Source organism: Falco rusticolus, chromosome 10, assembly GCF_015220075.1.
Source record: "Falco rusticolus isolate bFalRus1 chromosome 10, bFalRus1.pri, whole genome shotgun sequence".
Lineage (NCBI taxonomy): Eukaryota > Metazoa > Chordata > Aves > Falconiformes > Falconidae > Falco > Falco rusticolus.
In genome coordinates, this window is record NC_051196.1 from 32197196 (window position 1) to 32208702 (window position 11507).

Below are 11507 nucleotides of genomic sequence, written 5' to 3' on the forward strand. Positions count from 1 at the left end.
TTTACTAGGAGTCTTTAAGCAAGTGACAGAGGAGCTGCCAGGGATGCAGGGGTAGACCCAAGGACAAGAGCTTGCTGGCTGAGCCTGGCTGGTTGGGGGAGGCACAGGCACTCGCTGCTGCAAAATACACACAGGATCCCACGCTTCACCACCTCCTTCCACCAACACTGCCATATCGGGGGCACCCCTCGCTCTTTCATTGATTTACAGAGTTCAGGGCTGCCTTTTTAGGTAGATTCAGATGCCAAGAGAGGACACATCTACATTCTTTCCGAAGTCTTGGTGTAGTGGAAGAAGCATTTGAATCCCAAGAAAATACCTGCTGGTGGACAGCCCATGCTGGGATGCAGCGTGGCATCCAGGCAGAAGCCCCGTTTGTCTGGGCCCTGAAAGGAGCCTCTCAGTGACATTTCAGAAAAGCATTTTTCTATTTTTAGTGGCCATAGTGCACAGAGCCAGGGAGTCAGTACGTGAGTCCCAAGCACTGACCCAGCCCCGTGCTGGAGACTGGGGCTAATGTGAAAAGCAGTCGTGCATCTCCGAGGATGCTCAGAGCAGCAGCAGGCTGCCCTGGGCTCATTAACGTGACCGAGACACAGGAGCTCCTGAAGCAGAAACCTATTTGGGCAACAGCCCACTGCCTGCTTTTGGTCTCCTCTTGGTCAGGCTCCAATCGTGTTGGGACCAGGGTGTTTCTCTGATTTGCACCATATCTCTGATTTGCACCTTAAAGGTCCAAACCTCTCCATTTGCCTGCCTGTGCAAGAACACGACGCAGCAATCTGCGGTGCTGTGCTACTTTTGCCCATCTCTCCCTGATTAATGTGAAACCCAGCTTCATGAATCATGCATGAAGCTTTATTTAGTTTAATGATTTCTGACATCCAGTGCCTGGGAATAGCATTTTGGGACAGACCGTTTGCGACCGGCAAACTCCAGAAATAATGAGCTGACGCTTATCCCATCTGAACCGGGAACATATAGGATGGGGAGGGAGAGGGGTGAAGCAGCCATGCCTCCTTTGGAGGGAATCACAGGTTGCTCTCTAATTAACCAAATGTGTAAAAGCTAAATATTGACACCGCTTTGCGGTTGCCTGTGTCTTGCAATCACATTGCATGTTATTAACCTACATAGTTGTCGGGGAAAGGAGCATCTGTGTGCGCCTTGGCACAGGCAGGGCTGAAGAGGCAGGAATTCCCCCGTGCGAGTGCGATGCTGCTGGCACTGCTGACAGGGAGCCGGTGCCGGCACCTGAAGGAGCTGGGAAATGGCTTCCCCTCCACAGCTGGAGCTGGGGAGTGGCAGGAGATCGGCTGGGCTGCTCTATAGCATAAATAGCCCACCCTTCTCTTCCACAGTGCTTTGCTATGGGGAGGCACTGGTTTCAGCTGGGAGGGTCTCACTGCAGGTGAGTGGCCCTATTTGGGAGGGGATGTGCGGGTACCCTGGTGCCTGTGCTGGTGGATTTGTGGGGTGATGGTGAGTTTATGATGTTGACCTTGTCCAGAGCATGTGTGTGGGCTGTGAGTTGGGATCTGTGCTGCAGTTTGGTGCGTGAGCAGGGGCTGTTGCAGGGCAGGTGCCTATGGGAGATGCTGTGCTTGCTGCTGGTGCTTGCTGCTCTGCAAACTGCTTTGTGTGAGCCTGCAAGTGCTTTGCTAGCCTTTGTTAGAGCTGTTATTTGTGTGACACCCCAGCTGCTTGGCTGAATGCAGGCATCAGCTTGTTGGAGGGACTGTGAGTCTGGCCCTGGAGCTGAGAGCTGGGGCTGCAGAGAGGGCATGGGAGAGGCAGCCCCGCCTGCACTGCTGTCCATCCTCCTGCTGGGCTCTCACACGTGCCTTCATGCAGCGTGGCTTACTGCAGAGGGAAGAGGTTTCTGTCTCTTCTGCTCCCTTTCTGTGTGGGGACAAGGGACTGCTGACATGCAGGGATCCCCTGCAGCTACGGGGTGCTGCCAGTGCCTCGGGTTTTTGCTTACCTTTCCTTTTGGTTCCCTGGCTCAGGGAAGTCCTGCTAGCATCTGACGGGCTTCCTGGGTGTGGAAACTTGTGTGGCTGCAGCAGAGAGCAGCCTGGTGAGGATTCCTGGTGGGATGAAGCATGGGATGGAGCCAAGCAGCTCAGCAGAACTCTGCTGCCTCTTGGCCGTTGCGGGGCATGCAGACCTGCTTCTGTGCCAGATCGAAGGCTTCGTCACAAGCAGCTTGTGAGGCTTGGCAGCACTTTAGGCAGGCGAGAAATCACAGCAGGCTGCTCTGGCATCCCTCAGCTGTGGTCCCATCCCCTGCCAGACCCTGCTGCTCTGGGGCTCCCCAGCACGCAGGGGGCTGGGTGTAGTGCACGGCTGGGGTGGTGTGCTGGAGCCAGGCAGCAAGGACAGCTTCCACCCTGGCTGGCTCCAAGGCTTCCTGGTGGCAGATGCAGCCTCCCTCCACCTGCGATCCAGGACGTGGCTCCCCCCACCCTCCCCGGCACAGCAGCAGCTGGTGCCCTGTGTTCCCCCTTGCTGTGTTTGTGGAGGGTGGGAGGGCACTGGGAAGGATTACTGCTGCATTTGGCCAGGCAAGCCAAGGCATGGTCATGAGTAAGACTCCCAAGTGGGGAAAGCGGCATCCCTGTGTCTTCAGAAAGAAAATGCTGCAGGGCATCAGGTGGTGTGAGGCAGCTCTGGCCCTGACCACCTTCTCCCTGTGGCTGGAGGGTGACTTGGTCCAGGTGAGGAACTGAGTTTATAGAAATCATGCTACAGAAGAAAGCACAGAGTGAATTCATACATCTGCTGACATTCGGCAGTGTGAGGATGGTTTATTTTTCTGCAGAGGTGTATATATATTTCTCTTATGGTGTGGACCATAACAGTATTGACTCCTTTTCCTACCTGAAATACTGCTGCTTCTCTGCAGAGGGGATGAGGGCTGTGCACAGCACCCGGCCATGGGCAGAGCTGCTGCCAAGTGGATCTGCTCAGCCTGGGGTATTTTCTCCTCTGGATTAGATGCAATTGCTGCATCTTGCTGGGACTACACTTTCCCCCTCCTGGGCCAGGCTAGCTAAATAATCCTCCATTTTCAAAGGTTTTCAAAGCCATAGTAATGCTTATTAGTCTGGTTTGAATCATCTCTTGAAAAGGTCTCGCATCACTCTTGAGCACTGAACTGTTCTGTATTCAAACTCTGACCACCCAGGCTCCTGAGCCAGAGCATAAAATATGCAGGGAGAAGGCTCCAAGAAAATATTAAAAAGATGTTCAGGTGTGCTGGGGGTGAGACCTTACTTCTCCACCCTTTGCCCTGTCTCCATCTTGGAGGGGACCAAAGTACATTTCTGTGTGGACCAAGGCTGTGTCAGTGATGCAGATGGTGCCCCAGGGAGCCACTCTGGATCCCACCCTGGGATGTCAGGGAGTGTTGGATATTTCCTTTGGGATTGGTCCAAGAGTGACTGTCCCCAAAACCCCTGTTTTAAGGGAAGATGGAATAAGCCAGACCTGCTGCATGCAAAAGGAGCCCAACGGCTCCCTGCCCTGCAGTGGTGCTGCTGCTGTGGGATGCCACAATGGATGTTTCTAACTCAAAGCCAGGTTCTTCAGTGCAGCCTTTGTCCATGCTTCTGGCACCGGACCTGTTGAAGGGGAAGGTGACCAGAAGAAGGTCCCACAGCAGTGAGTCCTGAGCTGTGGTAAGCCCCCAGGCAGAGAAAACTATCTCCTCCCTCCCCAGGCTGCTCTAGCCCTGTGGAAGCAGATAACGTGGGAAGAAGCAGCATGGAAATATCTCCTTTCTGGCCCAGGACACGCTGCTTTTCCTGCTGTCTTGCTGGCACGTACCTAGGATGAAGAGGGGAATTCCCTTTTTCCCCAGAGACCTGGATCCAAAGGATTTTCAGTCAAAGCATGCTGCCAGGAGCTTACCACAGTCGGTGATCCTGCCCTGTGCATGTTTTGGTGCACTGCCCAGCTCCTCCCAGGCAGGTGCTGACTGCATGGGGGGTACAAGTGAGTGTAATCCACGATGATGTGAGCTCCCCAGTATAGCTGCAGTGGTGAGCTGGGTGCTGCTGGAAATGCTGTGCACGGGGGTAGGGACCTGGGCCTGGGGAGAGGAGGGCAGAGGATTTGCTGACGTAGCTGCAGGTGGGTGTACGCAGTTGGTGCATCGCCTCCGGGATTTCTAACTCGCAGTGCTCCCAAACAGAAGGCAGCAGGACTGAAGCAGACCAGATGTCCCCATAGCATCCTCTGGCCCCAAAGCCATCTCCTCCTGCCTGCCTGGGCCAGCAGCTGGGTGACAGCAGTGACATGGGCAAAGCTGGCTCTGTCTTGGGGCAGGAGGAGGGACCTCTCCAGGCCATCGCATGGAGATGTGGGGGCCCCAGGCAGCAGTTCTTGGGAGGATGAACCCCTCGTGGGCTGCTGCCTTACCCTCGTCTCTGCAGAGGAGCTGCTGTGCGGGGCCACCAGTGCTACCAGCTGAGGCACCCCATGCCTAAAGCTCTGTGCTTAATTAAACCAATTAGCAATTTAATCTTGTTAACAAACCAAGATAATTGCAGTATTAACAAATTAGCCAGCTGTATGGAAATGCCTGCTTAACAGCTGATAATAGCTGGTCCTGATGGAGGAGGGAGGGCTGTGATCTGTGACTAATGACTGATGGAAGGTGTAATCGGGCTCCTCTGCCCTTGGCTCCAGCACCAGCCTGGGCTGCCTTGGTGGGGGGATGGCTGGGGGAGTGCTGGGGCTCTGCCCCTGTCACCCCATGGCTTGTGTGGCACAGTGCTTCCTGCTCAGGGGTGGGTTGCTCTGAGGGTGGTGGGGATATTTTTCCCCCAGCAGGACACTGCACTGGTCAGACTGCAATGTCTGATTTTATACTGAATTTGGCTGATGAGCTCCCAGCCCTTGTCTGGCCTATCCCTGGTGTCTCCAGCCTCCCCTGGCGCTGCAGGAGCTCTCCAGTTGTCTGTACCGGAGCTAAACAGAGAGGTGGCCTTTCACCATGGGACTTCTCCCTTCTCAGTCACTGAATAATTTCTGAGTCTTTGCCTCCCTCCCTCCAGTTCCTCCATGGGGGTGACTGGAAGGACTCGCTCCAGCATATGCTTTCCCCAGCCTTGGCCAGGGAGCTTCCAGTGTCTGCCTTGGGCCATGTGCGATGTCGATCCCACAGCCAGAGGTTTCATCCTGTTGTATTTGTGGGCGGTTTAAATATCCGGCCAGTTAATTGTAGAATGGTCAGGGTTGGAAGGGACCTCTGGAGATGATCTAGCCCAACCCGCTGCTAAAGCAGGTTCTCCCAGAGCTTCTTGGTGCTGCTCTCCAGATTGCCTGGCTTGTGCCTGGCAAAGGGGACCATTAGCTCAGCCCTTATGCAGCAGCAGCTCCTGCACCAGGTGCCTTCAGGCAGTGCCTGGTGGGTGCCCCTGCCAGGCAGGGTGGGCTGAGGGGCTGCCAGCTGGGCTGTTTGGGGGGTCTGCAGGTCAGTGAGGTGGAGGCAAACTGCCTCCTCCCAGCTATCCATCCCAACACTCCTTTCCCCCGTTGCTCAGCACTCGCTCGTTTTCCTCTCTGCTCTCTAGTGTATGCAGACAGACCAGGCTCCTCTCCCAGTTTGGGCTGGCTCTGCTTGTCGAGAATGTGACTATGGGATGTGCAAGCCTGGCATCAGCCATGGGGGTGTGGAGGGCCTGGCAGGCAGCTTGCTGGGATTAGCACAGGCTGGGTGACGCTCTGTCCCTGCAGCACATGGTGGCAGTGCCTGGCTCTGCTATTGCACTGGGCAGATGCCAGGCAGGTCCCTCAGGCTGCTCACAGTCTCTCCTGCTGATGTTTTGCGGCATCTCCTGAATTTCTGGTTCCAGCATTCAGCCATACAAAAGCCACAAGAACCTTGCAGAGCTGTGTTTTTGTGCCCTGCCTTGAGGCTTTCCCAGGGAATTTTCTTCAGCTGAATTTTCCCCAGCAGCTGAAATTCAGTGAGGGGCTCGGCACCACTTGGGGTTTGGCTCTATGTAGCCCTCCTCTGCCCTCCAGATGTGCCTCAAGAGGGGTACCCACAGGGAGGCTGTGCCTCCTGCATCCCCCCAGGCAGACAGGGTCAGTCCCCTTCCACGGCCCTGTCCAGCTTAGGGTGCGCCTGGAGGGATGTGCTCCTCTCCAGGACCCCCTGCAGCCTGCCAGGAGTGTCCCCTAAAGCGTCCAGTCATGTTTTGCTCCAGCCCCTTCCCTTTCCTTCTCTTTCTAGGGTTTGTATGCCTCTGGATGGATTTGCTTCCCTCAAGCCAGCCCCCAGCCACACTCCAGGTGCACAGCCAGATCGGTTTTGTTTTCTTCTCCAGGCAGAAATTGTGAGGTGAGAGCAGCGGAGGCCTGGGGAGAGGCAAGAGGAGGTGGGGAAAGGAGTTGCACATCACAAGCTTCCCTGGGATAAGCTCTTTTATTTGTTAAAACATCCATGGGGAAGCAGAGGGAGAAGGCAAGCAGGCAGCATGTGGCACTGTGTCAGCCGTCGGCAGGGTGGTCTCTGAGCGTGGGCTGGTGGCTGTCCCCGTTGTCCTGGGAGCTGGCACTGGGCAGGACAAGCCTTCGCAGAGGTGTGGGTGGCTGGTGCCAGAGGTGACATGGGGGTGCTGAGGCGGCCTTCAGCCTGCCCTGGGAGTGGGAGCTTACGCTGGGGAAAGGAAGAGAAAACAGCAGGTTGGGGCTGATGCTCCAGTAACCCCAGCCCGTGTGTTTGGCCATCAGCCACCCCACCAGCCTGACAGCAGGGAGCTCTGGCAGCTGGACCCAGCTGCCTACCCAGAGCCACTGTCACTCTGCTGCCTGGGGACGGGGTGTCCTGAGACCCTACCATAGCTGATGGGGATGGAAGATGGGCGCGATATGCATCTCCTCCCGCAGAAGCCCCTGCAGCACTTCTTGTAGCGCGGACACTGCCTGTCTAAGTAGCACTTATTTGGTGGGTTGTGCATCGCGCAGGTGATGTGGACAGGCGGACAGGACCAGGTGCTGCCTGCAAGAGGAGGGAGTTGTTAGCTCCAGGCCACCAGCAGCTGAGGGACCCTGGGGAGGAGGTCCCCAGAAAATGCCCCACTCCCCTCCCACAGGATCCCTGCAAACACGGCTCCTTCCCAGCCCTGTGCCCTTCTTCCTTGTACCTAATCTTAGGGTATCTCATACCTGTTGGCAGGTCTGTCCAGAGGATGAGCATCCCCACCAGGAGAAGGGCGGCCACTGACTTCATGCTGCCGTGTCTCTGAGAGGTGTGAGTATGAAGAGCTGGGGGATGCTGACATTTAAACCCTTGAGGAGGGTGGGGGTGGGGATGGGGCTGGGCATGTGCCAATGCTTGTATCTCTTTGCTTCTGCTGTTGCGTTGTGTTTTCTGGAAGATTTTTGCGCAAGATACCAATGGGATTGCTGAAAAAGTAGCTATTCCATTGCACAACTGTTGCCTGCAGCCAGACCTGGGGCTGAAGGACAAACTGAGGGGAGGTGGTCCAGGGCATCATCCCCCAAGCAGGCTGAAGGTGGTGGAGCTTGCTTCCTCCTGGGCAGGTATGCTTCTCCAGGAGAAACCATTGTGGTGACCACACTGTGTTCCCTTCTGGGTGTCTGTTATGTGAGTTTCCCTCTGTACCTTGCTTCCACATGGACCGGCAAACCAAACCCTACAGCATGATCCAGGTGAGCGTGGGGCTGCCTGTGCCTTCCCAGGGATGATCCCTAAGGTTTTTTCCTGCCTCCTGTCCCACTAGTGGTGTAAGCTAGTGTGAGGAAAGCGGCTTTGGCTTAGCGAAGGGTGAGTCTTTCCTAAGCTCTGTGGGGGTCACCTGAATCTCTGCATCTTTTCTGGGTGGCCAATGCCAGTGCTAGAAGAAAGTGGCTGGCCTCACCAGGGTAGGGTAGCGGGCTGATGACAAGGCTGCATGTAGCTAAAAGTCCCCATGCAGCACAAGGACAGCACGACTGAGCCCTAGCTCTTGGTGGCTGTAGGGATTAGGGGCTGTAGCCCTTGCTTGGATGGCAAAGATCTCGCTGCCCTTCAGAGCTCCATCTGCTCCTCCCTGCCAAGGGCATTGTACCTCTGTCCTGGGCAAAGCTGTTTCCATCAGGTGCTCTTGGGCAATGGGAAATTACCCCATTTCCTACCGATGGGTCAATGTCCCCCTTGCCTTGTGTAACAACTTCCTGGAACCTTTACTTGGGATTTCTAAGGCTGGCAGGAATCCAGGCTGCGCTGTAAAGAGGCGTTGGGAATGTCCTGGGAGGGGTGGGCACCCTGCAGCCAAACACCCCATGCTCTTGCAAAGGGCAGGCTGGGGCAGGCCCTTATTTTGCAGTTGGGTAGGGCAAGGAGTAGCAAAAGCCCAGATGTAACCCCTTTGTGGTCCATGCAGCTCCTGAGCCCCCACCATTGCTCTGCCCCAGCGCCTGGAGCCCCTGCTTTCCATCCAGGGCACGGTGAGCATCTCCCTGTGCTCTTTCTGCTCAGACTTCCCTTCTCACGTCTTAATGTGCCACTTCAACTTGACCTTAATTTACTGGATATCTGGTAATTATTGTCCAGTTTCCCTAATGATTCTGTGGCTGCATTCTCTGTAAAGCAATTTAATAAATAACCAGGAGAGTATTTAGCCAACCCAAATAGACTTTCTGGGCCATGCACCAACAATTTAGCGCTTTTAATAAGAAATACAAGCTTTAGATTAATTTTTAAGCAAACCTTTGGTGTTCAGCTGCTGTGAGGGCTGGACAGTACAGTGCTATGCTCCCAGCTGATGCCAGGATCTGGCTGAGGTGGTACTTGGGGCCGCATCTCCAGGAGAGGAGAAAACACCAAGGAGTAAGGCTTGGATTCAGCTGCAGAGAAGCTGGGGGGAAAGTCCATCTGAAGGACTTTTGACAGTGCTTCATCCATAGGAGAAAAGTCTAAAATAATTTTCTATTGCAAACTTCCCACAGAATAACACAGACAATGGCATTTCTGTGCGTAGGATGGCCAGCATTTCCCAGTGTTGCACTCTGCCACGTGAGCAACACTCATTGCCCCAGGGTCCTGCAGAGCTGTCTCCATCCTACACTGCTCATACTGTCCTCCATGAAAAGCACTTTGTGAGCCTCCTCCCAAAGCAAGGCCTGAGCTGTGCGATGCTAAGGATGCTGCCAGCTGATGCTGCATTTTCCAGCCATGCCAGGGCTCTCCAGTTTGTATTTCCTGGGGATGGTAAGGAGGGGGGCCGGCAGCCCCTGGTCCCCCAGCCAGGATGCACAAAGCACAGGAGGAACAGCTTGCACCCTGCAAAGCAGCCTGTTTTCCCTCGCAGGTGATGCGATGCCTCCAGCCTGACATCGAGCTCCATCCATCCCCAGCTCATGGCTGAGGATGCTCCGGGTCCGCTGCCTGGGGGTGCCCCCGGCCCAGTGCACCCGCGTTAGCGCTGGTGTCTGGTGCCACCTAGTGAAAAGCCATTAATGAGGCTCTGCAGGACCACACAGACATGGCCCCGCTCCCGGATGCGATCCCACAGCCTGTCCTGGGGCAACTTTCCCCAAAATCCCGCCTCAGCTGATGCCCAGCTCTTGCTGCTCTTCCCCGTGTCTCCCCCCTCCCCTCTCACACCTCATCACCGGTGCTTTGCCATCCCCGAGGCCACGCTGTGCTGCCAGCTCTCCTCAAGCCCCCTGGTCTCGCTGCCAGCCCAGCTCTGCTTTGTCTACCGCTTCCCTTAGTATTTGCCAAAATTACGCTGGGCCAACTGAAGCTTAATCATGCCCTCAGGGCACGCACCTATCTGCTCTAATGCAACCTGTTTTTAAATGCCAAATGCAGCTAATTCCTTCCCTCCCTCCTTTTTTTTTTTCTTCTTTTTTTTTTTTTCCCTCTGCAATTACTGTGGGTTTTTTTAGGGAGCTGCACACAAAGCAGGGAAGCCCCAGCCTCCAGGTTTGGGGTTGCAGAACGCTGCTGTGGCTTGGTGGTACCTGTCTTCTACAGCACCAGGATCTGGCTTGGATACAGCTTTTGGCCATCAGTGCCTTTCCAACCTGCCACCTCCGGCTGTCTGCTGGGCTGCAAGGTAGGTGGGAGGGATGGGGGCTGGTTGGGGGAGTGCATGGGTGGGATACAGGGCTGAAAGGAGGGCCACAGGACTGTCGGCTGGCATAGGCACAGAGCTAATCGGCAGTGCTTCGTTTGCTGGCCCAGCAAACAGATATAATGAGGCTATAAATGCCCCGGTCCATGCTGACTGGGAGAGAGCCCTGCTCACAAGCCATCACCCCCACCCCCAAAATAGGGAGCCACTGCTTTCAATTGCATGTGGAAAAACTACTCCTTGCTTCGTAAAACAAATACCTGTGCACTTCCCAGCTCCTCTCCCCAGAGCTGTCCCAGCAAGCCCCACAGTCCAGCCCAGGATCTGCTTTCAGCCTCCTGCTCCTTGGCTCCAAATCACAGCCTCAAGCACACAAAACCTTGCCACATCTCAGCTCTAACACCCTAAGATGAGTCCCATGGAGCAAACTGCTCCTGGAAGCAGGACCAGCAGGATGTGCCCCTCAGCCACCCCTGAAAGTGCCCTATACACCCACCAGGAATATTCATGGTGGTGGAAACACCCAGGCTCTGTAAAGCTAACTGGCCAAGGTGGGTGCTGGGGCCACTAACAGCATCCCTGGGGAGAAGGAGCTGTGCTGAAGCAGTGTGAGCCCAGGGCTGTAACCCTCCTCCTCCCCCCACCAGCCTGGGGTTGCACAGCCCCATGAGCCCCCCCAGGCACGTGAATGCCTCTAGCACAAACTGCTAGCTCAGAATGAACAGCTCCTCTTGGTCCTGCTTTGCTCGCACCTTCTGGGTGCAGGACCAGTAAGAAGGTGGGTACATGAAGGATCCCTCCAAAAATCTGTCCTTATCCAGCAGCCTCTGCCTGCGTGCAACAGACAGGACCAAGCGGAGCCCTCCTTCCCCCCGGTGTGGGGCACAGGGGCTACATCAAGGGGAGCTTCTGTGGTTAAAAAGCCACCTCTGCCCCATGCATCTGCTGGAGATGGGTCCCTGGCTGCCTCTGCATCCCTCCCGTGCAGCCAGCCAGGGAGCCCTGGTGGCTCTCCTGCCCCAAGCAAACAGGTCCGAGCACCAGGGCCATGTCCCCCATGAGTGTAAGTGGCCCTGCACCACTGCCTTGGCACACTTACACCCCCCAAAAGCAGGTGTGGAGCTCCCCATGCTCCAACAAGCACAGGCTCCAAAGCAAACACTGGGAATGGTGACACAGCATCTGTGCCACACCAGTTCCCTCCAGCTGAGGCCAGGTTTGCAGCACCCTGGGGTGTCCACAGAGGAAAGATTTATTTATTCCCCCCCCCCCCCCCCCCCCCCCCCCACAAAGATATTTTTGGAGCCGATGGATGGGGGCCTTTGCAAAAGCCAGAGGCCCCTGTTCTGATACAGAGATGCCTCTGTGACCCCTGCAGCCCAGCCAAAAGGAGAGGGACACGTCATA

General features: G+C 55.7%; 1 protein-coding gene across 1 annotated transcript; it reads right to left on the bottom strand.

Annotated features, from left to right (window-relative positions):
- Positions 1-6406: 6406 nt before the first annotated feature.
- Positions 6407-7298, bottom strand: PI3 (peptidase inhibitor 3). The gene is made up of 3 exons (XM_037402424.1): positions 7183-7298; positions 6854-7015; positions 6407-6673 (listed from the first exon to the last, which is right to left on the bottom strand). The coding sequence occupies exons 1-3, from the start codon at positions 7244-7246 to the stop codon at positions 6669-6671; spliced, it is 231 nt and encodes a 76-aa protein (XP_037258321.1). The 5' UTR covers positions 7247-7298; the 3' UTR covers positions 6407-6668.
- Positions 7299-11507: the final 4209 nt, after the last annotated feature.